General features: G+C 31.2%; 2 protein-coding genes across 2 annotated transcripts; one reads left to right on the top strand and one right to left on the bottom strand.

The window, feature by feature from the left end:
* Positions 1-2,096: 2,096 nt before the first annotated feature.
* On the bottom strand, positions 2,097-18,534 carry LOC131841080 (meiosis regulator and mRNA stability factor 1-like). The gene is made up of 20 exons (XM_059189317.1): positions 18,393-18,534; positions 18,054-18,211; positions 17,749-17,892; positions 17,002-17,162; positions 16,475-16,592; positions 16,141-16,331; positions 11,277-11,439; positions 10,496-10,649; positions 9,711-9,904; positions 8,827-9,410; positions 8,270-8,436; positions 7,863-7,995; positions 7,359-7,464; positions 6,919-7,233; positions 6,389-6,548; positions 4,670-4,815; positions 3,788-4,193; positions 3,309-3,481; positions 2,878-2,974; positions 2,097-2,440 (listed from the first exon to the last, which is right to left on the bottom strand). Exons 1-20 carry the CDS (start codon positions 18,526-18,528, stop codon positions 2,403-2,405), a joined length of 3,744 nt encoding a protein of 1,247 aa, XP_059045300.1. The 5' UTR covers positions 18,529-18,534; the 3' UTR covers positions 2,097-2,402.
* A 679-nt stretch (positions 18,535-19,213) lies between these two features.
* On the top strand, positions 19,214-23,716 carry LOC131841127 (26S proteasome non-ATPase regulatory subunit 12-like). The gene is made up of 9 exons (XM_059189375.1): positions 19,214-19,319; positions 19,443-19,538; positions 19,648-19,764; positions 20,021-20,133; positions 20,807-21,185; positions 21,915-22,138; positions 22,222-22,378; positions 23,094-23,257; positions 23,534-23,716. The coding sequence occupies exons 2-9, from the start codon at positions 19,479-19,481 to the stop codon at positions 23,670-23,672; spliced, it is 1,353 nt and encodes a 450-aa protein (XP_059045358.1). The 5' UTR covers positions 19,214-19,319; positions 19,443-19,478; the 3' UTR covers positions 23,673-23,716.
* Positions 23,717-24,293: the final 577 nt, after the last annotated feature.

The raw sequence follows: 24,293 nt of genomic DNA, 5'->3' as shown, positions 1-24,293 counted from the left end.
ATTGAAACAATGGACACATTAGTAATTTATAATAAACATACATACAGAAAACATTTATATCTAATTAGAACTGGTCATGTTAATTAATATCAAGTTTCAACATTTTTATACTCAATTTTGATCTTTAACATTGAACATTTATTATAAATATCAAATTTATATTGTTTAATCAATTATTAATATTGGCACTTGACACAACATCATTACTGCCTCATAATATAGATTACTTTAAAAATTTGCACTTTATTTATTTTTACTTTGCATTACAATATTAATATTTGTAATGGTTTTGACCATTCAAACTTATGTTTATTTAAAATGCGGACTGGTAGATTAGTAAGAAAAAATATATTGATACAAATAATAAATATTGAGGATCAGTTACCATCAACACAGTGAACAATAGGTAACAAAGAATATAATCGTATAATGATAAAATATCGAAGTTCCACATTATTATAAATCCATAAAAATCAAATTGAATGTATTTTATTTTTTTTATGCACTAATAGCATTTTTGTACTAATCCCTTAATCATTAGACAATAATTATGTACACTATATACATAAATGCATTAGGTTTACTTAGAATAATGAACTGTGCTTATTTTAATATTACACCCTAAACATAACTGGCATTAATTGTTACATAGTATCACAGTGAAAATGCCTTTTTACAAATTTTAATTAATTATATCACTATATCAATAAAATTAAAAAATATTCTTCTATATCTTATTTTACAAATAAAAATAAATTTAATACAAAGTATATTTTTTTTTGTATAAAAACTGGTAATAATATTTTATGCATTTTAATTTAGTTTCTTATTATTGTGTCATAAAATATACATACTCATCTAACTAAACATAACTATGTTCACAATAAATTAGCAGTCTTTTTCAACAAATGTTAGACTGGTAATTTTATTTTTATCTGTGTGTTGATGTAACTATAAATATTAAATTTACATGATCCAAACAAGTAATGGCGTATTTAGTTTTGGCCCAAATAGCATTCAATCGCAATTTATGATAATCATAAACTTCGAATACAATGTAATTAATGTATTCGAACAACTAATTTTGCATATTCTATAATACGTAAATAGAGTATAAATAACGAGTGATTTTTATATAATAAAATAGAATAAATCGAGATTTCAGTACAGATTTTAATCAATCGATATGTCCCTATATATATATCATATTTTTACCAATGTGGAACAATGATATTTTAGACCATTATCAAGGGCATAAAACTATAAAGTCATTGCACAAGACGGAAGCGTATATAATAATCAAATAATATTTTCTATTACTACAGATCTATTTAAAAAGATTTGAACGTCTATAATTGACTCAAATTTCTGATTTATGTTGTCATAGAAGTCAGCTTGCAAAAAATTGGATTAACAATATTATACATAACCATTTATAATTGAAAAAATGTATATTTTGTCCAAAAGTACATAAAGCCGAAATTTAATGTTCGACTAATCGTAATACTCTTGTGCAACAATAACAATCAATAGTTAAGATTTCTTAAACTAAAATACATAAGCCATATTACATGCAATTTTATTATTCAATCGAGATCACATTATAAAGGGATAAAATTCGTTTGATAAAATCAACATTGTATGATTTATTGTACTCTAGTATGCATTCGAAAAATGTTACTGAAGCTTGTTACGCTTTCGTTACTTAGTAACCTAATGTACTATGTCTATTCCTAACATAACTTGAGCCTCAAATCTTAAAATGATATGTACAATTAATGTTATTTCTCCAAAAATGAATATTATAAATTAAAATCAACGTTATATTCTATCATTTCTGGAATAAAAAATATTACCAAGTTATGTTTCAGTCCGTCTATATCTTACCTAAGGGAATATAATGTCAATGAATAAAATAAATCAAAGGTCGATTAAATTTTATGAAACATTATTCTTAAATTCTAATCAACCCAACTAAAAATAAAAACATGGAAAGACTAAGACATAAATAAGAATTAAGAAGAAATAGAGAACAAAATTATCAAATCTATAATAATATTGTTGTCATGGTAAACAAACAAATATAAATAGTCTGGATAAGTGAATGTCCAGCATTCTGAACGTTAGACAAGCGCAATCTTTGTTGTAACATTTTCCGAATGAATTTTGTTCTTAATCTAAATAAACACACGAAAATATACGCCATCTAAAACATTATTGTTATAGACATCACATTAATTAGGACACTTGTATTAATCTAGTTCATAAAATTCGTTGCGACCCTGGGTACGAACCGTGACAGCTTTGGTTCACTATCGCCACAATTTCAACTCATGCAATCTTCACACACAAGAGGTTTTGGAAAGGAAGGAATGCGATTTCAATACTATTAGGAATGGTAATTAGGACACGTCGAAGTGAGCTGCCAGACGCGTGCGACCTACAAAAGATACAACAGATCATACTTTATGTGTATTTTCAGGTACACTAAAAAAGGGTAAAGTTGTCTCAGTGAGCTCATGAAATTCGCCTATTTCAACCGCCAAACAATTTCCTTTGTAAGCTGTATTTCGGGTTAAGGGGTGCAGATTAGGCAGTGAAATTATAAGATAGATATGAGACTTATAGATATGACGCTTGTTACATAATGAGTCTCCAAGTAGATACATAAAAAAAACGTAGTGACGTAGTAACATTTTTGCCAATAAAATTAGACCCACGTGAACTACTGTGATAATAAAATAAATCACTAATTAATTTATGCATTCAAATAATAAAATGTTTGTATAAAATTAGAACATACATTTTCTGTATTATTTTAAAATTAGTCTCTGAAAAAACTAATTAATAAAGTTAAGAATTCTAATATAAACTTACGTTTTTCCTGAGTGAGTAAAGCAGTCGGGGCTGGCAATGCACTAGCCGGCGGAGAGCACCAAATGTTTACTTTCGGAGACTCGAACACACGCGATCCCTATAAAATTTGAATAAATTATTTACACACTCCATTCGTATTTCCAGGTGCTTATTTATACAACGCTGTTACTATCAAATTTATTTTGAAATAGATTAACATAATCAAACCTAAGATTATATGAATTAGCTTTGATAACAAGCTTATATTGTTCCTCCAGGCAAAATTATAGACTGCGCTCATAAGACATCCAAATTACAGGTTGTTCTCTTAAACATACACAATTTTATTGAGTCCTGGGTCTATAGCTAGTGTAGTAAATTGTGTGGAACAAAATGAGTTCAATAAATTATTAATGTAAACCTAGTATGCGTGCACAATTGTAAGCGCTTACCTTCTGTCCGGGGGGCGTATCGTGCAGTGTGTAATCCTCGTGGGTTGGCGCTGACCCCAGATCTCTGTAGCGGGAGACTGTCACGCCCTCGCACAGCGACCAACGCCCCATTCCGCTAGTCTCCGTGAACACTTCCTGGTATTGTCGTAGAAATTCTTCTAAGCTCCATACACCTGTTGTAGATACATTGCTGTATTAATTAATCTATGGAGCTCTTACAAGGGTATATTTTTAATGAACTTTCATAAGCAAGTTGGGTTCCGAAGAACAAGGATGTGAAAAATGAAATTATTGCCTATGGTGACATAATACATCTCAGAAAAGACAACAAATGAGAGTGTATCACAACATAATACATAACCTAGCGCTATCTAAATGTATTGTTATGATTACAACTTTCATCATTCAGGACGCCAGTTACATAAAAGCGAAAAAATGGGGATTACTAAAATTTTTAAGTGCAAATTTTTTAAACTCACCTAAATCTGCACAGGGGAAAACTGATTCATAACGGTGCATATACTGCGCTAGAATGTCGTTGACAGTAGTCGGTGAGTTGCAATCGGCCAACAGTTGTGCGAGCCGCCATACCGTCCTCCAGGTCGGCGTGAGGCGAATGCGGCGGTCGGAGGTTTCCACGACGCCCGCTGCAGCCAAGTGCCGGACGTCTGGCTCCGGGATGCGCATGCGACGGAATGCGGAAGCAAAGTACTCGTCGGTGGAGCCTCGTGCCACGCTACGATCAGCGCTGAGGACGGCGCAAGCAGCGAGCATAGCTGTTGCCCAAGATGGTGCCGCTCCCGGACCGACTACTATGCCATTCTGCAAGCATCCACCAGCGGCGTAGACGAGCAATTCCAGTGACGTAACATCTAGCATATCGAGCTGAAATAAAATATACTATTGTAAATTTTTCGTGATGAGGATTTAGTAAAATTTAATAATTGTTATTATGTTTGCAAGATATGGATATTAGTGTGGTAGTAGTATTATTAGTTGTTAGCCCTTATATTGCAAGGGCAACGAAATACCTAAAAATATATAGTTAAGCATGATATGGTAAGAAAGTGAGTGAATAATGAGATGACTGCGAAGAGAGATAAATGATAGACACAGGCATATTATGCCGTCCCTAAATGATTATGCAATTCCAATATCTCCCAATAGAAAATGAAATGAAAACCTACGAAATACATATATAATTCCAAAATATGCTATTGAAAAAATTTAAATAGAGGATACAAGTTATATCGCTGATGCAAATGCATCAGCGGTACGGACAACTAAGGCAAATGCCTTAGATGACCTATTGAATATAAGTAGTATAAATAATTAATCATTATTAAAAAATAGTTAATTACCAATGGTAGAGCTCCAAACTGGGCGGCATACTGGGTAGAAAGTTCACTAAGAGGAATCGGTGTGATGGCGCGGAGTCGTTGAGCCATCGCCGCTCGCGCAGCGCGAGCACCCAGCCTTACAGTACGGTCGCCATTCGGCTCCACACCTGGAATAAAATGTATACAATTATACAACCTAGAAATCTATTTGACAATCAAGTTATATCTATTGAAGACTAGACTTTGGGAGTTAAAACCATCAATTACAAAAAAGACCTACCAAAATCAATGTAAATATAAGTTATCATTTAACACACACAGTAAATGCAGTTTAATTCAAAACCTCATTAAAAATTCAGCTAAAAATATGTATTTGTTCAATACTCAATATTTATTGCATTCTACAATATTACAATGAAAGATGTTTATAATTCGTTTTCGATCATTATGGACCCTGTTAGGGCACGCAAACATAACATTATTATTACTATTATCATAACTAGTTATAACATATAATTTATTATTATTCATCCAGTTATATACTATAATATATAACTGGATGTAACTTAATTAAATACTGGATGTAAATTAAATATATAACTTAATTAAATGTTACATAAAAACTAAAATACATCATTCAAATAATCACTTACATTATAATATTGTTTTTTACATAGTAAATCCTTTAAGTATTTTATAAATAGGCTATTCTTATTTAAAGTTCTTATAGAAGTTGGGAGTTGGTTAAATATTTTAACAGACGATACCAAGGGGCCACTAGAATGTAATTTGAGACGAGAGGTGGGTAATTGTATTTTTTTATTATTACGCAACGCGTAAAAGTATGGTCTACGTCCGTTGCGGATATTTTTTTACAAATTTACACACTTCCAAAATATAGATGCAAGGCAGGGTGAGTATTTTATTTATTATAAAATAAGGTTTACAGCTATCTCGGCTTCTTATGTTAAATATTATTCGTATTAATTTCTTCTGGAGAGTGAAAAGAACAGATGCGTCCACGCTGTTCCCCCACATAACCACCCCATAACTGAGTCATGCATGTGCAAACGCATAATAGGTGGAAAGGGCAGTAGAGACGTCTGTAGTGCTTTTCACTTCCCGAAGAACATAAACGAAACTAGACATTTTTGTTTTTATCTTTTGTATGTGTGCTTTCCAATTTATATGGGTATCTATTACTAAACCTAGAAGTGTAAATTCATTAGCTGTTTCTATTGTGACGTTGTTAAATTTAAAGTTTATATTTAGGGGTTGTTTTTGATATGGATGAAAGCTGATGATTTTAGTTTTTGAAAAGTTAATACCTAGATTATGTAGGTTCATCCAATTGACTATTTTATCCATATTTTTATGTAATTTATCGTTTAAATCAAGGTTAATATCATATGAAGTCAAAAGTGACTTATACATATGTCAGTAAAACATAGGCAGAGATGTATAAAAAAAAGTAAAATACTTTGGGTTTAAAAAATATATCAAAACTGATCCAGAGTTTATAAACGATATGTCTGTGTATATAACACGGGTTAAAATAGTGCGTTCTCATGCACATAAAAAAAATTAATCCATTAATGATATATCAAATGGCTGACATAGACATGAATGACAGCAAGTAGATCTGAAATATTGTATACTACAAATTTCGAAATTTTCTTATAGTTTGTTGTATATATCAATAACTTATTACAAAGACGTAAATAACTTATGTTATCTTACATATGACCACCGCTTCCGGTATCAGTTCCAGTAGCTCCACAAGCTTCACGCATCCGTAGTGGGCGACGCGTAGTTGCCGCCCGAAGTGAGCATGGTAAGCGGGTACAAACCGCGAGAATTCCATACGTAGATTAGGTGTATAGCAGAGGAGTTCGACGGCCTGCATTGATAATAAATATTATTATTGTAATTTTTTTAAATTAGAAATCACAATCTTTATATATGTCAAATAATTATAAATCAAGTAAAATTATATCCGATTTTTCGGAAAAAATCTTTGGAAATAAGAGAGGATGCTGGCATTTTTAACACTTCCAGTCGAATACTACACAATAATATAGTCTCCATTCTGGCACTCCTATATTTTTTTTATTTTCAATAACATTGGGTCAATTTCATATTATTAGCATTATACATATAGTGTAACATTCCTATAAAGAAATGGAAGAAGTCGCAAGAAGAACAGAAAGGTTATGTTTAATTTTTTTCACCTTAAAAAAATAGGATATTTATTGAAAATATATACTCACTTCCACAGCAAATTGTACAGTTCGCGCGCGTTCTTCAGGCGTTGGAGTCCGGCGTGGCAACGAGAGCGTGCCGTCAATATCAACAATAACTGCTTGCGGTGCAACGCGTTGCATCAACTCCTTCAGCGTACACAGGCCATAGTCAACCGGCGAAAATAGCCGTCCAAATGTCGACTGATATAGCTCTGGGATCTCCATGGGCAGTATAACGCGGCCAGGTTGAGCTTTCAACAGCTTCACCAGATCGGATGTCCATCGACGGCTCTGAGCCGCTGCCGAGATTGTTATAACTCGAGACGAACCCGAACCGAGTACCTTTAAAGAGGATCTTAACGTTAACACTTCGAAATTACTAAAGGAAACGTTTCTAGTATAGAAACAGCAAAAACTTTAAAATTACGTACAATGTAGCGCTGAGTAAAATAATTCAAAATACTTACAACAATTGTATTGCTTAGAGCCGCGAGTAAATCTGGGAGTTTTGTGAATCCATAATCAGCCACTCGGCATTGACGACCGAAGTGGTGATGGAATGCTGGGATTAGTCTGTGGACAATTTAACAGTCATTAAATATATTTATAAAAGTAAAGTTAATTTTACTAAAAACAAAACTATATATGTTGGATATACCGACTTCGTTGTAAATTTGTCACACAAAAATATTTGCAAACGAGAGAGAACGAGAGACAAAAAAAAGAAGATAAAACATACACTATGATTTATCTTCTTTTTTTTGATAGATCTCCATTACATTAGGATTTATAGTTGCAAAATAATATACTATCAATGAAAGCACAATGTAAAAGTTTTTGGGCAATATTGCATGTGGCCAGTTTTGTAAAGACTTTACTACCTTTCTTCCATATAATCTTCTGCAGGTTCTCTGAGATTTATGTTTACAATAAAAACGGTAAAATTTGTATAATGTGGTGGTCACACATACTTGCTAAAGGCAATGGTGCACCTCGGTGCAGTTCGCAGTAGATCGATGAGTTCACGCTCGAACAACGCGAGTATTGGTTCTAAAGCAGGTGCTGTCCGGCCGCGCTCTCGTTCGCTAGACCGGGAACTCTCGCCTGTGTAAATAATACGTTATAATTTTAAATAAGTTGCAGTTACAATGATATTTTAATCCTAAAACTAGTACTGGAGAAGCAATGTGAATGTCTGGTAACGGTGGTAAGTACTGCTAAAAAGATAATACATAATAGGATCACAATAAAGTCAAATGATGAGATACCAGAACACGTATAGTTTGAACTTAAGACTAGAATTACAAAAATTTTTACTAGGTAACAAAGTAATCTATGTGTGTGTATAGAAGAAAGTAAATTTAGAAAAAGCGTTTACTGTGTGAAGGGGGCGTGTCAGTCCCATCGGTGCGCCATGTGAGATGCCGCGAGGGGCTGTCTTTGACCTCCACGCCGGGAACACTGCGAAGAAGCAGTTCCAGAGCCACACCGCGCTGTACGTCCACCATTAGTGGCATAAACGTCGCCTCGTAACACTCCACGAAACTACGCAAACAAGTCATCAAACTTGTTACACGAGAAAACAGCATGAATATGTACAACATGATACATAATGTACAATAAATTTTTTTTAATAAAAGATATTGGGGGGAGGGGGCGGGGGTGAATTGCTATTAATAGACAATTAGTGCAATTACTAGCAATGTTTTAAGTTAGTTTGAGCTCCACGTGACCTAAGTATCCAAACTAGATAAAAAAAGATATCACAAGAGGTTTCAAATAAAAACAGATATCAATCATGTAAAAAATAGTATGTGATGTGTAAATAAATATCAAGTTCGATGCTCGGTTAAATCAATATAGACATGTATAAAATATATTGACATTATAAGAGCTTAGATAGATTAAAAACAATATATAAATAAAATTACTCACGTTAGAAGTGGTAAAACGCCTCCATGGTTTTCTAACAACAATTGCACATTCTTTGCTAAGGCGGCAACCTCTATGTACACAGGTTGCAATATACGACTTCCATCCTCATGTCCAGTGTTCATCGATGTGTGAATGTGACACTTCCAGGGCGCTGCTTCCATCTCCGAGCTAGACACTGGATTTAGATCTATTAACTGAACCATTCTCCCAAAACCTTCATGTATTATGACCGTGTCTTTCACCTTTGCTATATCAGAGGTTGTTAGAGCGCAGCAGTGTCGGCTTGCATAAGCATCACGTAAACGTAATAGAGGTAGAGTATAATTCTTTTGATCTAGTAAAATGGCGCGCAACCTAGCACGCAATACATCTAGATTTGGTGCAGGAGATGGCCTTCCTAAGGACAGTTCGAGCCTACGACCTGTCCATTGGTTGTCGAGACGTCGCTTATGGATGCGGGCGATTGCCAATCGAGCATCCCACTCTGACCGGAGTACCACTGTCGCCAGTGGACCTTCCCCGGCCGCCCAGATCGACACCCGGACAACAGGCACATATTGGTCGAAGAGAATTGTCAACATTTCCTGCAATAAAATAGAAATCTACATTTTAAAATGATACGAACCTTGTATATATATTTTAATTATATCTTTTATCCTACTTGTCTTAAAATAATTATGTTGTTCAACAGTAACCTCTATTCAGTTTAGTAAGAATTCTTAATACCAGTTCAATTATAATGAAATATATAGCGAGACATAAGAAATACAACAAAATTGCGATTTTTTAAAAGTATAAATTCGATTTGTGTGTTGGGTTAGTTAGATTTTTCATATTTTGTTTTAAAGTAAAAGTTGCAATCATAATAAGAGAAATATAATAACCTGTAAAACAGTAGGGTCGAATGGGGGCAGGTTGGAGACGGTGAGCTCAGCATTGTCACTATCACCCTCACTCTGCTCACTGAAACTCGCAGACGAGTTCCACGGCGACATCGCTCGGCTCTGGCTGTTGTCACGACGACTCTCATCACAGCTATTACTGGATGAGCAACCTGAGCGGTCTAAATTAGTTGAACCTGCGCGCAATACAAATTAATATTATCTAACCACACTCAAAGTGTTATATTTGCTCGAATGGAGCACTTTCAGAGATTTAGGTAAAATAAATTATGACATAATTTAATTAAAAAAAAATGTTACATAGGTAATGAGGGTTATTGAAATACAGTTTATCAAAATTTACATACCTACAACTGAAACTGCGTATATAATTCTAACACGTTATATGAACGAGATATTAACAATTTATTTATTAAGTAAGTTTAAGTGTAAAATTTGATAAGCACTAATATGGTAGCACATTTTAGTGTCGTTACGATAATATGCTTTCCAGTGACTGCTATCTATTCATTGTACTGTTCTTTAATGTCCGAGTAACTTTCTTAATTTGAGAAAATGTTGTAACACACTAATAGAGTTTATGGAATAACGATGGCAATATTTTGCAATCTATTTTTCACTAAAATATCAAAATTTATATAAGGCAATAAAAAAAACGATAAAATATTGCAGAAGGATTAATTGAAATTAGTAATAACATAAAGTAAAATACAGTTGAATGAAATGGGTCTAATTTCTATCTTGGAACTGATTGAATAATGACTAACCATGGGTGCCTCTGATTTTGCGGGGCTTGGGGGCAGGCGGTGGGCAGAAGTCGAGAGGCGGAGGTGTCGGCGCAGGCAGTTGTTGTAAGGCCAATGCCCAATCGTTGGCCACGGAATTTACGCTTGGAAGCTTCTCACGTGGTGAATAACATTGCTAATGTAAAGAAAATTACCAGCTACATTATAAATAAAATATGACGTAGTCTAGAATGCCTAAAGTTAAGCCATCAGTTTGTTTGTCAATTCTATGTTGATTGTCGCATGCCTAGTCCTTGTTAACGTAAATCTAATTAGAACATAATTTATTTAAAAGAGCAACACACAAGTTTCTTGCTCATTATTCTCATGATGAGTTTGCATTCCGAATGAGCGGTAGAATAAAAAAAATGTGGCTATTCAAAAGTGCTTATGTTAAGTTTATTTGAATAAGATTATTTCTATTTCTAATAAACTAGGTACATAAAAAGTGAAGTAGTAGACTAAATAAATTTTTTTATAGAATGAATAATAAAAAATATACTAACATCCTAGGATAAGCCTATCTTAAATCGTCAAATATAATTTGACGATTTAAGATAGGCTATTACGTATTTGACATAAAAGAACTAGTAGGAAAAAGAGGCTAACTGGGGTTATTAGTGGTAGTAAAAGTAAAAAAAATCAGCTTCATAAATTTCCACATTTATAATAATACTATGTATTATAAAAAAACATTACAGCTACCAATATTCTAAGTCGATTTGAGTCACATGGGTATTTAATATTAAATTATTTTTCAAACCTGATTAATTGGAGGCATGAATGCAGCTCTGTGCGGTGGCTGGGTAGGGGGAGCAGTACCGTATCCCTCATCACTGGAATACGCAGACTGGAACACACTTCGTGCGTAACGGGTAGTTATTTTCCGACCAAATACATCTTCACCATCCATGCGCTTTAGTGCTCTACAAAATAAAAAAAAATATCGAGTTAATTTATATAACGGTGGGCACGGCTCCTGCGACGTTAGATTGAAATATACTAAGGGAAATGTTGCACGAAGTTTTGCGTTCAACACAACATCGACAGTTATCAATCCCTCTGACTATCCCACCTGGTATACAGTCGTGACGGCAGGTTTGGATGTATCAGTAACACCAATTGCTTGGCGACTTTTTTGTAAACATGTCGAAATTCCAGTAAATATAAACCAATTCACAGAAAAATAATTAATTATACACACAAGCTTCCACTGAAATCAATCCTTATGGATGAAAACCGCACTAATATCCGATTAGTAGTTTTTGAGATATTAAGATATCAAGACCATACTGGAAGATGCGACGGGAAACTTAGTTCATAATATGTAAAGATAGACTTAATCATAGAAAGCTGATATTTCTTTTCGTGTTTCAGTTATATAGGATAACTGGGTGTATAGGCGTCATAATTTAAAGATAATAAAAATAATTGTAACAATCCCGGGTTTCAAACAACACAGAAATCATATAAAACATTATTAATTACCCGCAACTACAGCTTTTTCGATAAATGCAAGATATCCTATGTTCGTTGTGGTACAACATATGTTTATGGCTTTCATTAAGATCGATTCAACTCTTTTGTTATGAAAACGTAATAAATAAATGGACAAACAAACACACTTTCGTATTTCTAATAATGTATAGATTTCTCAACCAATTGTTAATGCAAATCTACAATAAACAACAGTATTTTATTAATATATAACCTATATAACCTATAATCAGTTTCATTTTGCCATAACTGTATGGCAAAATGAAACTGATAAAAGGCTAATTTTAAATGAATCAATAAAATCAGTTCACAAAAGTGTGTGCCATAACTGTATGGCAAAATGAAACTGATACATAATTTTAAATGAATCAATAAAATCAGTTCACAAAACTGTGATAAATATATCGGCAGGCATCAGTATGCCTGTTTGGAATAATATGTTATTCTTTCCATCATAAATTAATAAAAAAAAGTCAGTCAGTACCATCGTTATCATGCATTGATAAAAGTAGGCAGCAATTAATTGTCCTTTGTAGCATGTTATTAGATACTAAGTTTAAATTTCACTACACGAAATTCATATTATAATTATTCATTCATGTTTAAAAACATCAAATACATATCGTACCCTGTATATTAAGTACATAATATGATTTGAATTTATATTAAAGAAAAAATATACGAAACGAAATTGTAACTATACGAAATTCTTATTATAATGATTCATTCATGTTTACAGAACATCAAATATATCACTTCCATTGTAATTTAGGAATATGATTTGAATTTATATTACCGAATATATATTAGAAACGAAATAGTAACTATTAACGGTAATATAACATTTGAAAAATAATATTACCCACATTATTTTTAAAATGCCATAACCGTTCAGTGGGCACTCTAATACACTACAGATAAATGTTTTATATTTAATTTATACTAATGACAGTACTATCATAAAAGTTTTGTAATTCATATACTTAGATATCTAACTGTAACTATAAGCAAATAAAAAAGGCAAAACATGCATATAGATAATAATTTTAAAATTAAAATACGCACATAAAAGTATATATTTATACTTTTATGTGCGTATTTTAATTTAAACTGTTATCGTTATCTAAGACAATGGTAATAGATCTATAATAAAAATATTTAATGAACATTTTAAATTACAGATCGAAAATGGTTGTTGAAAATGTTTGTAATATTCCGGCTTAAAGCGAACATGGAATTCATGTTTTGAATCAGACTGATATGACACCATTGTTATAATTTAAATTACCAACCGTCGATAGTAAACACCGTTATCATACGATAGTACACCGGTTTTTTGCCACGTCGAATTCGTATATTCTCAACGAAATCAGAACTACTATTAACTTTATAAATACAGTTTCAAATATATTCCCACTTATACATATAGTAGTATAATTATATTTCTTACATATTTAATTTTTTATATTTTAAAGAAGGGAGTATCAATTAACGGTTTTTAGTTCATTCCTAATAACTCGGCAAATTAATGGTATTTAGATATAGAATTCCTATTACTCAGATATGCAATTTATCTTAAATTTTATTTATTTAAAGTTATATTATACTATAAAAGCAATAATCGCTTATATCACTTCAAGACTACAAAACGAACGAATATTACTGACCTATATAGTTAATTTTTAGCAATACTTTATGGAGTTTAATAAGAGTTTATAATATTTCTACGAAACTAGGTCATTAGGTAGAGCGATTGAAATAACGGACGACAATGACGTAGTAAATTTGATATCAAATATTAATAGTCAATGTATGTTAATATGGTAAAATTACAACAGATAACCGGTATTTTACAGTATTTTTTTTGATTTGATAAATATTTCATCGTTTGTAATTTATTGTAAGAAATAATTATATACGGAATATTAACTTGAACGAAAACAAAATACTTACCCAGAAAGCAACATTGTAATATACTTAAAGCCACAACGTTTATCATTAAATCTTTAAAATTACACTTAATATTGCTAATATTTAAACTATAATAGACAATTTGTTGAAAATTACTGTCTGCCTGCCTGCCCGTTGGTGCAATGAACATTTAAAATGTAACTGATAATCTTTTAGGATATCGCACTTTTATAGGGTAATTTATTAACAATTAAATAACGGAATAGAACAAATAATCAAATGTACCCACTTTTTTTTTATTACGTTCGGAAATTACTATAAAGGTCAAACAAATAACATATAATAGAATTATATATTCTAACTTATGACACAATGTAACATTGTCAATTTTATGAAAATATAACATTATTACAGTATACTCGTAATAAAGAAAAAAAATCTGACTTCGTATAAGTACATACCAAAATTTTTTAGGTTTTTTTAATAAGAGTAAATTTTAAAACTTGATATATTTCAACCATAATTTTCCGACTTTCAAATATAAAATGCTCTGTATTGATAATGCTACAGTGAGTTACGTCATATTTTCACCAATTTTAAACATTTAGTCTCGTTAAACATATCATTTTTAATCGATAGGTATAAAGCCTGTCCATACTAAATGAGTCACAATAAATAAAATTTTTGATGTGACGCAAAATTATAAAATGTGTATCATTCAATTTTATAATAAAAAAAAATGTTAAATTGATCACTGTGGTTTCACCCAAGTTTACTATATAACCCGTTACCACTAACCCCATATAAATATATATCTAATAAAGTAGCCCAACATAACTTCCTCATGACATTGGCTATCTGGAAGTGAAAGTCCCGTCAAAATAGGTCCAAATTTGTTTGATCTTGCTAATCTCTGAAATGCAGAGATTAGCAAGATCAAACAAACAGACATTTTTTTTTTGTTTTTAGTGATAAGCTGTTTATATGATGATACCAATCTCTATATACTAGATAAAGACACTTAAATTTTATTTATTTGTATAAAATTTTTCTTTTTGCTGAAAGCCATTCTATATATCTGGTTTTTCGCTTGGCTAGTCCTTACGGCTAACTCTGTCAAATACGTGTACCCTGAGGATACCTGAGGAAATATGTGTATTCATTAGTGAAATTATAGAATTTTAGCAATAAAATATGGAAAAACCTAAATATGGAAAATTATAATCTTGGCTATATACATTTTATAGAGACTAGTTATACAAGTACGCAATATTTTTCCTCAATGTCAATGCATGCTTATCTGTTACTGCTACGCATACAAACCATTCAATGATATACTAATAGGTAAATATAGTCCATGTAACGATGATACACAATACTATAATCTGAAGATTGAGTGCTAACTAGCCTTACAACATGATTTCACCTACTGCTTAAGATAAAGAAATATCGCAATGCATTCGCTCACTAGCATTGTGACTTCATATTCGCTTTGTGTTACATTTTGTTTTTCCTAGACTGCGAAAAGTCGTACCATATAATTACCTATTCAAGAATCGTTCCCAAGAAGTAGACGATAAAGAATGAGAATATAGACGACGGTTACCATTTACAATCAGGTGGGCCTTGAGCTTGTTTGCCATTCGAATTGCATACAAAAATATATGAATCGGAACGATAGCTCACATCATAACTTTTGTTACTCTCAAATTCTATTTGTCATAAAATATTATAGTCTATTTTTTTAAATAAAGTTTAAACTATAATTCTACTAAATAATAATAAAATCAATAATCTTCAGGTGTCTATTAGCACAATACTGTGTTACAATTTCACCCTGTGAAATTGTAACACTTCTTCTACACTTCTTCTTTGTAGTCTTCCTGTCTAGGTTCCTCGACCGAGGGACAGTTTAAATCAAATAATAGCAGTATCAATAAAGATTAGAGTCAGACCAGTGGCCAGTTATAGCATATAAGCACAAATCTATTAATAGAAGGTATCATTTTAAAACTTCAATATTCTCAGGATGATTTTAAAGAGTTTTAAAGAGAGACTAAACGGTTCCAGTTAATTTCAGTCTACTATTACATATAGTTCACTTTATTATCTTATCACAACAGTATTTCAACATGAAGTGTGTCCATCACTTAAATATTGAAATTAAAACACCAATGAGGAAGATAGATTAAATGGCGGAGAGAGATTAGCAAACATACCTGGAAGCATGGTCTGGCGTTGGAAACCTCAGGACAGCAGTATTCGCAGTGACCCTCAATACTTTTCCACCACAATTATCTGCCAACCTCCTTAGTCTTCGAGACACTCTTTCAGGAGGATGGTCTACAGGTAAATTAGTAACTTCCATCTCACAGGTGGGCGGCTCTTCGTCTTCTTCTGTTTGACTAATCTGATTTGCATTAAAAGGAAGTAAATTAAAATTAACTATTTATGTTTACTTAAATACAAGAAAAATACTAAAAGAATACAAAATGTTCAATAATTCTCTTAAGAAGTTTTCTTTTTGATCATTAAATTAATATAATTATATACCTTTGGATTCCGTGGTAGAAGTGCAGTCAGATCATTGTAACAATAATGAGAAGAGGCACATGTAATTAAGGCAGACGATGTATTCTGTTTATGCACCAATATAACTTCCATATTTTTCCTGATATAAAATTTTCATATGTTAATTAAATGTATAAATTTTTAATTATTGTAGGTAAATAATAATACATAATATTACCTATATAATTATTATAAACTTACATATAAATAAAAATAAATATTTTGGTATATGAAATAATGTAATATTATATGGAAATGTGATCATATTATTCTGGATAAAGAAAGCACTGTGTCTATATTACATACACTTTTTTATAAGATATATATATATGTATATTAAAATAGTACCTACTCAATATTTAGAATAATGTAAATATTTTTAAAAAGGACTTCTTTAAGCATTGTTATTTACAGAACAATACAGACAACATTTCAGATATCAAGTATATGTACCAATTTATATATAGTTTTTGGTGAGACAAAATTTGTAGTAAGTAAAATAAACACACCTATGTCTGAAGTCACTCAAATCTGCAGCAAAATTTATGTCCCCAGATATGAGTAATAGTGCTGCTGGTGCTGAATGCAGCTCTCCAAACCTTCGCATACACTGTCTTAACTTCTCGTCAGCTGCATTTTTTTGTGTGCCACACACATGGATTAGGCTCACCTATTAGTAATTAGTAATAATATTTAAATCATACAATACAAATTCCCATTCCTCTAAAAGTAACTTTGCCTAGTTAATATATTTTGCAAAATCAAAAAGATTGATGTGCTATATGATGTTACATAACAGTAATTATTTATTTAACTTTATGTACACAATACAAAAGTAGTACATTTGAGGAAAATAACATCATGTGGCATTTTCAACCCATCAACCATGGATAATGGAGAGAGTAATTGTTCATAGTACAGAATGAAATTTATAAATGAAAAAAGAAAATAATCATAGTAATAGTATAAATATACAATTTTAAATTATATGATTCCTCTTCTATTCTTCAATTCTGACTACATATTTATTATATTCCTTGCAATATTTGTAGACTAAATATATTAAATTAGATAGACTTCAGACCATCATTTTTTATGTTGTGTGTTAAAGTAATTCAGACATTAATATGTGATGAACAAATAAAAACACTTTCATAGTTTCAATATTATTAAGTTTCATCTTCATATTACATTGATTTCATTAATTAAATTGTAATTGTAATTGTAACAACCATTGATAATAAAAAGTAACTCACCTGGGCATCATTAAGTTCTTGTAACCTACTTGGAGCTTCTTTCCTCACATCACATACCACCACAAAGTCTGCTTCCCGTCTACCGGGCAAGAATTTATTTCTAATAGCTGCCACAACATCTATCGCTGAACACCCTCGTGGAACCTATTGTAGAAAATTATAAAAAAATATTAGAGGAATGTAAGTTTATTCTTCCTATTATATTATAATTAGAATTAGACTCAGAAAAGAATTTTCACTTAATTAACCATACCATCGTAGCAATCATTTATAATGAAGTACAAGTTGTAAAAAAAAATAATCACCTGACAGTTTTCTATATCCCAAAATATACCAATAGGTACACTAAGAGATCTCTGTTTATGATGACGAAATCTGGACCTGACACGAGGACGCTCAGCACTTAAAACACCTTCCTCCCTAACACTCCCACTCATATCATCTGAAGATTCATCTTCTACATCTAAAATGCACATGTAAAATATTAAAAGAAACCTTGACGTTGCATAGTCCAATTAAAGTATAGGTAGATACAAGAATCATTTAGGATAAGAAATGAATTTAATGTAATTTTAAGATAAATTATAAAATGAAATCATTTATAAATCGGGTAAATACAAATTACCACTGTAATTACTATTTACCTGTTATCCATAAACGGGGAGGAAATGGTATTTTCATAGCTGGGCTATTAGTGCTTGGGAGACCTTGAGCCGAATGGCTTCTAGTTCCCTTAATATTTGTTGTTCCAGAATCTTCAAGGTTCCTTGATAGACTCATTTTAATTCATAAATAAAATTAGGTGAAAATATATAATACGTTACAGCATATGTTAAAAAAAAAAACAAAGGGAAATGTATCACTTGATATCCAAAGTACATTAAACACACACGAAGTGTAAAACCGACGTCATACACAAACAACTTCAATCGTAACAGATCTGCATCAAAATTAAAACAATTATATACAAAATGTAAAAGAAAATGAATCAGACACTTTCTACGCCATTTCTGAATTACAAATCTACTCGACTCGAACCACGAACATTTCAAGCAAACCAATGAAACCACAGATACTAACGTTTTATCTATCATAGGACCACAGAGTACTTTTGTACATAAGCACTTCAATAACAACAACAACAACAATTAAATATCATAAGCTCTATGGAAAATACAGATTCTATTATGTATGTACGAAAGTTATTGTCGATTATTGATTTTTTTATATATCTAATTGCAATTAGGTATATACAGTTAATATTCGTATATATTAAATATAAAAATATATATTGTTATGTTATTGTTAAATAGAAAGTTGATTGAATTTCATTACATAGTATGGTGGAGGTACCTCGACAACACTAGTATCTTTTGGCATGCTCACTGAGCTTGGCTGTTTGTCTGCCCAGTATCTAGGATATTGGTATTCTGTGATCCTGTGACTGCCAATATGGTAGCATCTCTATAGTTTGTGCTGTCACTGTCATTTCAAATGAGTTTGCATTTACTTTTTAAGAAGCAAATTGAAATTGTGCATTGTCTTCTAAAATTATTAAATAAAATTTATTTGTATGTATCTGTTTTATTTACAAAATATAATTTTGTGTTATTTAATGTCTTTGTGATATATGCACCTTTGGATATTTGAAAATAATTTCGTATTCAACTAAAATATTTAAAATAATTTTCCAGGTTTGAAGAGTCCGTTTTACTTAATTTTTCTTAAAAATGACTACTAACGGTGATATCGGCGGTCTCGATGCCAGTGGCAAAATTGTAAAAATGGAAGTAAGTGTAAATTTCTAACAAATAATCTCAAACGTAGGTTAGGTTGAAAAACTGTTCCTAGACCTATTTTCTAATAATTGATGTATTTTAATCTACTTCATCTTTTTAGGTGGACTATAGTGCGACATGCGATGAAAAGATTCCAATTTGGAAGTCATGGGCTTCTAAAGGAAAAGTTCAGGATGCAATAGATCAATTGCTGGCACTGGAGAAACAAACAAGAACCGTAATTGTTAAATTTTTTTTTTATGCTTATTCAAAATAGATGGTAGCCACACTAACTATTCCTATACACTTATAAAGTAAAATTTATTTAGCAATATTTTTTTTCTATTTTTCTCTCTTTTTCTGTCCAATTATTAATTTGAAACATAGGTGACAAACAATAAAACCTCCTATATGTCATGGTAATTGGTTTGTTCGTATGTATAATACCATATGTATGTGTAATACAAATGTATGTATAATATTATAATTTTTAGGGTGCTGACATGGCTTCCACTGCAAGAATCCTCGTAACAATAGTGCAGATTTGCTTTGAAGCCAAGAATTGGTCTGCACTGAATGATCATATTGCTCTTCTCTCTAAAAGAAGGTTAGTGAATAATATTAAATTGTATACATTGTAATAAATTAGTTATTATTCTTTTAATAGTTTGGCTTGATAATGTCTAAGAACAATTCCTAAAAGTAAAGTTAAACTTTACTGGTTTTGTAATTAATAAGAAATTATCAAAAACATCTTAATACATTATTTTTAAAATTATTTATTTATTTATTAGCATACAAAACAGATTACAGTCAATATAATAATATAATTAGGAGCGTGTAGTTCGGTACAGAACTGGATTGTAATCCAACACTATGTATGCCTAAGAGCTAAATTATATAGACGCATTCAATATACGCTAGATAAGGTTATATAGTAAAAAGTATACTAAATAGAAAATTATATATAACTACATAATGCAATGAATTATCATGTTAACAGAATTTTATTTATATTAAAGAAAAGAAAATTGGTACAATGTTAAATATAATTTGTCTCTTCACGGTGGAAATTTAATTGTCTCCGGAACTGGACCAGCGTTGAATGGAAAATATCTATATTTCTATTCGAGACAAGAATTTCATTATGTGTGATATATTGTAATTGTAAGTTTCATCTGCACTAATCTTGTAGAAGAAGTAAATTACATAAATAAGAAAATTGATTTAAACAATGACATATTTTCCAATTGGTTGATGACTAAATTAATTAATTTCAGATCACAACTAAAACAGGCTGTTGTTAAAATGGTACAAGAATGCTATACCTATGTTGATAAAACTCCAGATAAAGAGACTAAAATAAAACTTATTGAAACATTAAGATCCATAACAGAAGGCAAGATTTATGTTGAAGTTGAGCGTGCTAGACTGACACACATATTAGCAAAGATACGTGAAGAAGAAGGCAACATTACCGAGGCTGCGAAGATTATACAAGAATTACAAGTAGAAACATATGGCTCGATGGACAAACGTGAAAAAGTCGAGCTTATTCTGGAACAAATGAGATTGTGTTTGGCCATCAAAGATTACATTCGCACACAAATAATATCTAAAAAGATAAACACCAAGTTTTTTGAAGAAGATAGTACTCAGGTTTGTTTATTTACAAATCATTGCTGATGTTATTTGTATTATTAAATGGCATATGCACCAAAATAAGAGTATCCATAGCATATTTAACTGGCATGGTTATGGAAACAACATATAAGTATACATGCAATGCAAGGTACTTATCAAAATAGTTTTCGCTGGAGTATTATTATCATCAATCTCACACTGTTGTCCTGCATCACTAACTCCATATTTCTATACAATAGTTTAATTATGGAAGGTCTTATAGTTGGTGGGTGAATATTCAAAACAGTACAATGATTTTGTTATTTAAGTTATGACTAAAACTGACTGGTCTGATTACTGCAAATGTTCTAAAATAATTTCTTATATAATTATTTCAAATCATCCTTGGCTGATATCAAGAAACAAACTTCAACCACAATGCAAATGCTCTAAATATTATTTGTGTAAAATTATTAATATTGTTATTTGAGTTATGATTTTATAGTAATACATACACAAATTTTCAAATACTTTGCCTAATTATACTATTCTAGAGTTGTGATTTATGACAAGAAACATGTGAAAGTAATAGAATATATTTAAATTCTCATACAATTAAAGAAATTACAAAAAAATAATCAAATTAAATAGTAATATGAATACCCTAGTACACCTTAATTTCCATGATATCCATGCTGTTATTCAAAGCAACACTTAATTAGATAGTATATTCATATACTTTTGGTTATTATTGATTTATTTCAGGAGCTGAAAGAAAAATTCTATCGTTTAATGATTGCTGTTGATCAACATAATGGACAATATCTTGCCGTGTGCAGACACTTCCGGGCTCTAGGCCAAGCTGGTGGTTCTGATTCTCTCATTGGCAGTGTTGTGTTCCTCATTTTGGCTCCATATGATAACGAGCAGGCAGATCTCACACACAGGCTAAACGAGGATAAGGATTTAGACAAGCTGCCTGAATATAAGTAAGTAGAAACATAAACTTCCAGTAATAATAATTTATTGATAATGTTTGTGTACTAAAATTTATGTTTTTGTTTTTTTCTAGACAGCTGTTGGGTTTGTTTATCAACCCAGAAATCATAAGATGGAACACATTGTGTTCTACATACGAAAAGTTGTTACGATTAACTCCATACTTTGATTCAAATGATGAGAAAGGCCAAGAGCGTTGGAATGATTTGAAAAACAGGGTTGTTGAACATGTAAGTAAAAAAATAAATTTCAAATACAGTTATATTTTAGTTATCTTAATAAACTTTTGTCATTAGTAAAAAATATGGCTTTTCAACGCGTAAATCTCCTAATACATCAAAGGTATAATACGTAAATGGGTGAATTGGCTGATTGTGATTATGAAGACTTTACTATCTGGCCTGTACATAAACAAAGAGCCAAATGCGTATAAACATAATTTTACATTTTTGCTGGCCAGACAACATGTTATAATAATTATTATTTATTAATTCTTAACAATGAGTTTGTGTCGAATTTAAATTAGAGAAATATTTTCTAAATCTAGAAATGAGTTTAATATTTTACGCGATTTAAATTCCATTAATTCACTCATCACCCGTGTCACGTACTGCAATGTTGCGCGTAGCCTTTTAATAATAAATACAAACAAGTCATATGATATAATATTATCACGACGTGGATGTTAAGTACTGGTCTGCTGCGTTCGCGTGTTCTATTTGCATATGCATTGCTGCATGGTCATGCACAGAATTGCATGTGACGTGTTTAGTGCCGAGAATAATTTGTCGTTTTATATACCTAATGTTAGAAAATATATCTGTGGCACACAGACCATTTTTAATTCAGATATAGTAAAAATAAGTCGAACTCTATAAAATAATTTAGGTTAGTATTAATAAAATATTTATTCTATAATTCTATAATAATTTATCATTGTCATAGAATATTCGCATCATGTCGATGTACTACACCCGCATTACGCTCAAACGTATGAGTGAATTGCTCGGACTCAGTGAACTGGAGACAGAAGAGGCTCTGAGTCAACTCGTAGTTAGCAGTGTGGTGCGCGCGAAGATCGACCGCCCTGCAGGAGTTGTTCACTTTAGGTAAATATACAGTTGATATATATTTCATATATAAATATTTAATTCCCAAAATAACTACACCAATATTAAAGTAGTTATACAAACAGTTATTGTTTTTATACTTGGGGGCTTGTATCGGGGATATTGAAACAGCTAATGAATGAGTCGTTCATTTCCTATCTGTGTTTACCAGTTCTGCCAATGTGATCTGATAAATATATGTAAATTGAAGTTGATACATACATATTTTTGAAGTAATTTGATAAATGACATTAAAAATTATTCATTTTGTTCCAGCCTTAATATGGATGCATCAGATCGTCTTAATGAGTGGTCAAACAATTTGAACACGTTAATGCAACTTGTGAATAAAACCACGCATCTTATCAATAAGGAAGAATGTGTACATAAGCATCTTATGGCTACAGCGGAATGATTTATACAATAATGTAGTGTCTATATCTATCTATCTACTATTATAATTTTAATTATTTAAATCTTGTGTTTAAATCAAACTCATTGAAGATTTTTTTGGAAGTTTATTTTAAATACGACACTACATAATGAAATGATAACAATTTTTAACATGAACTAATAGTTACAATTTAGGAAATTGTAACTATTACTTACGGAAAGATCACAAGGAAATTTATTGGTATTTTTATTCTTAATGACTGCAAAGGATCTGTACTATTGTTGACTGCTGGGTAATTAACACATTGACTAGTGGGTCCTGTGAACTTGGCACACGATATTCAAAAATCGACTTTTTTTTTTAGAGTTCTGACATCCTTTTGAATAGTTCTAGAGTTCTTTATAATCATTTTAAATAGTTCCGATGTTTAAATTAAAAAAAAACAAATTTTAAAAAATCGTGCGCTAAGTTCACGCAGCGCACGAAATCACGAAAATCACAAATTTTTTCGGAGTTCTAGCTTGCTTTACAATAGTTCTACAGTTCTCTATCAGTTATATCAATAGTTCTAGCGATTAAAACGAAAAAATCGATTTTTGAAGTTTCGCCGCGTCCAAATTATAATTCATATAAGAAAAGATC

Source organism: Achroia grisella, unplaced genomic scaffold (assembly GCF_030625045.1).
Source record: "Achroia grisella isolate CSIRO2021 unplaced genomic scaffold, CSIRO_AGI_Agris_v1 utg1573, whole genome shotgun sequence".
In the NCBI taxonomy this organism is placed as follows: domain Eukaryota; kingdom Metazoa; phylum Arthropoda; class Insecta; order Lepidoptera; family Pyralidae; genus Achroia; species Achroia grisella.
This window is presented reverse-complemented; position numbering and strand designations above follow the sequence as displayed.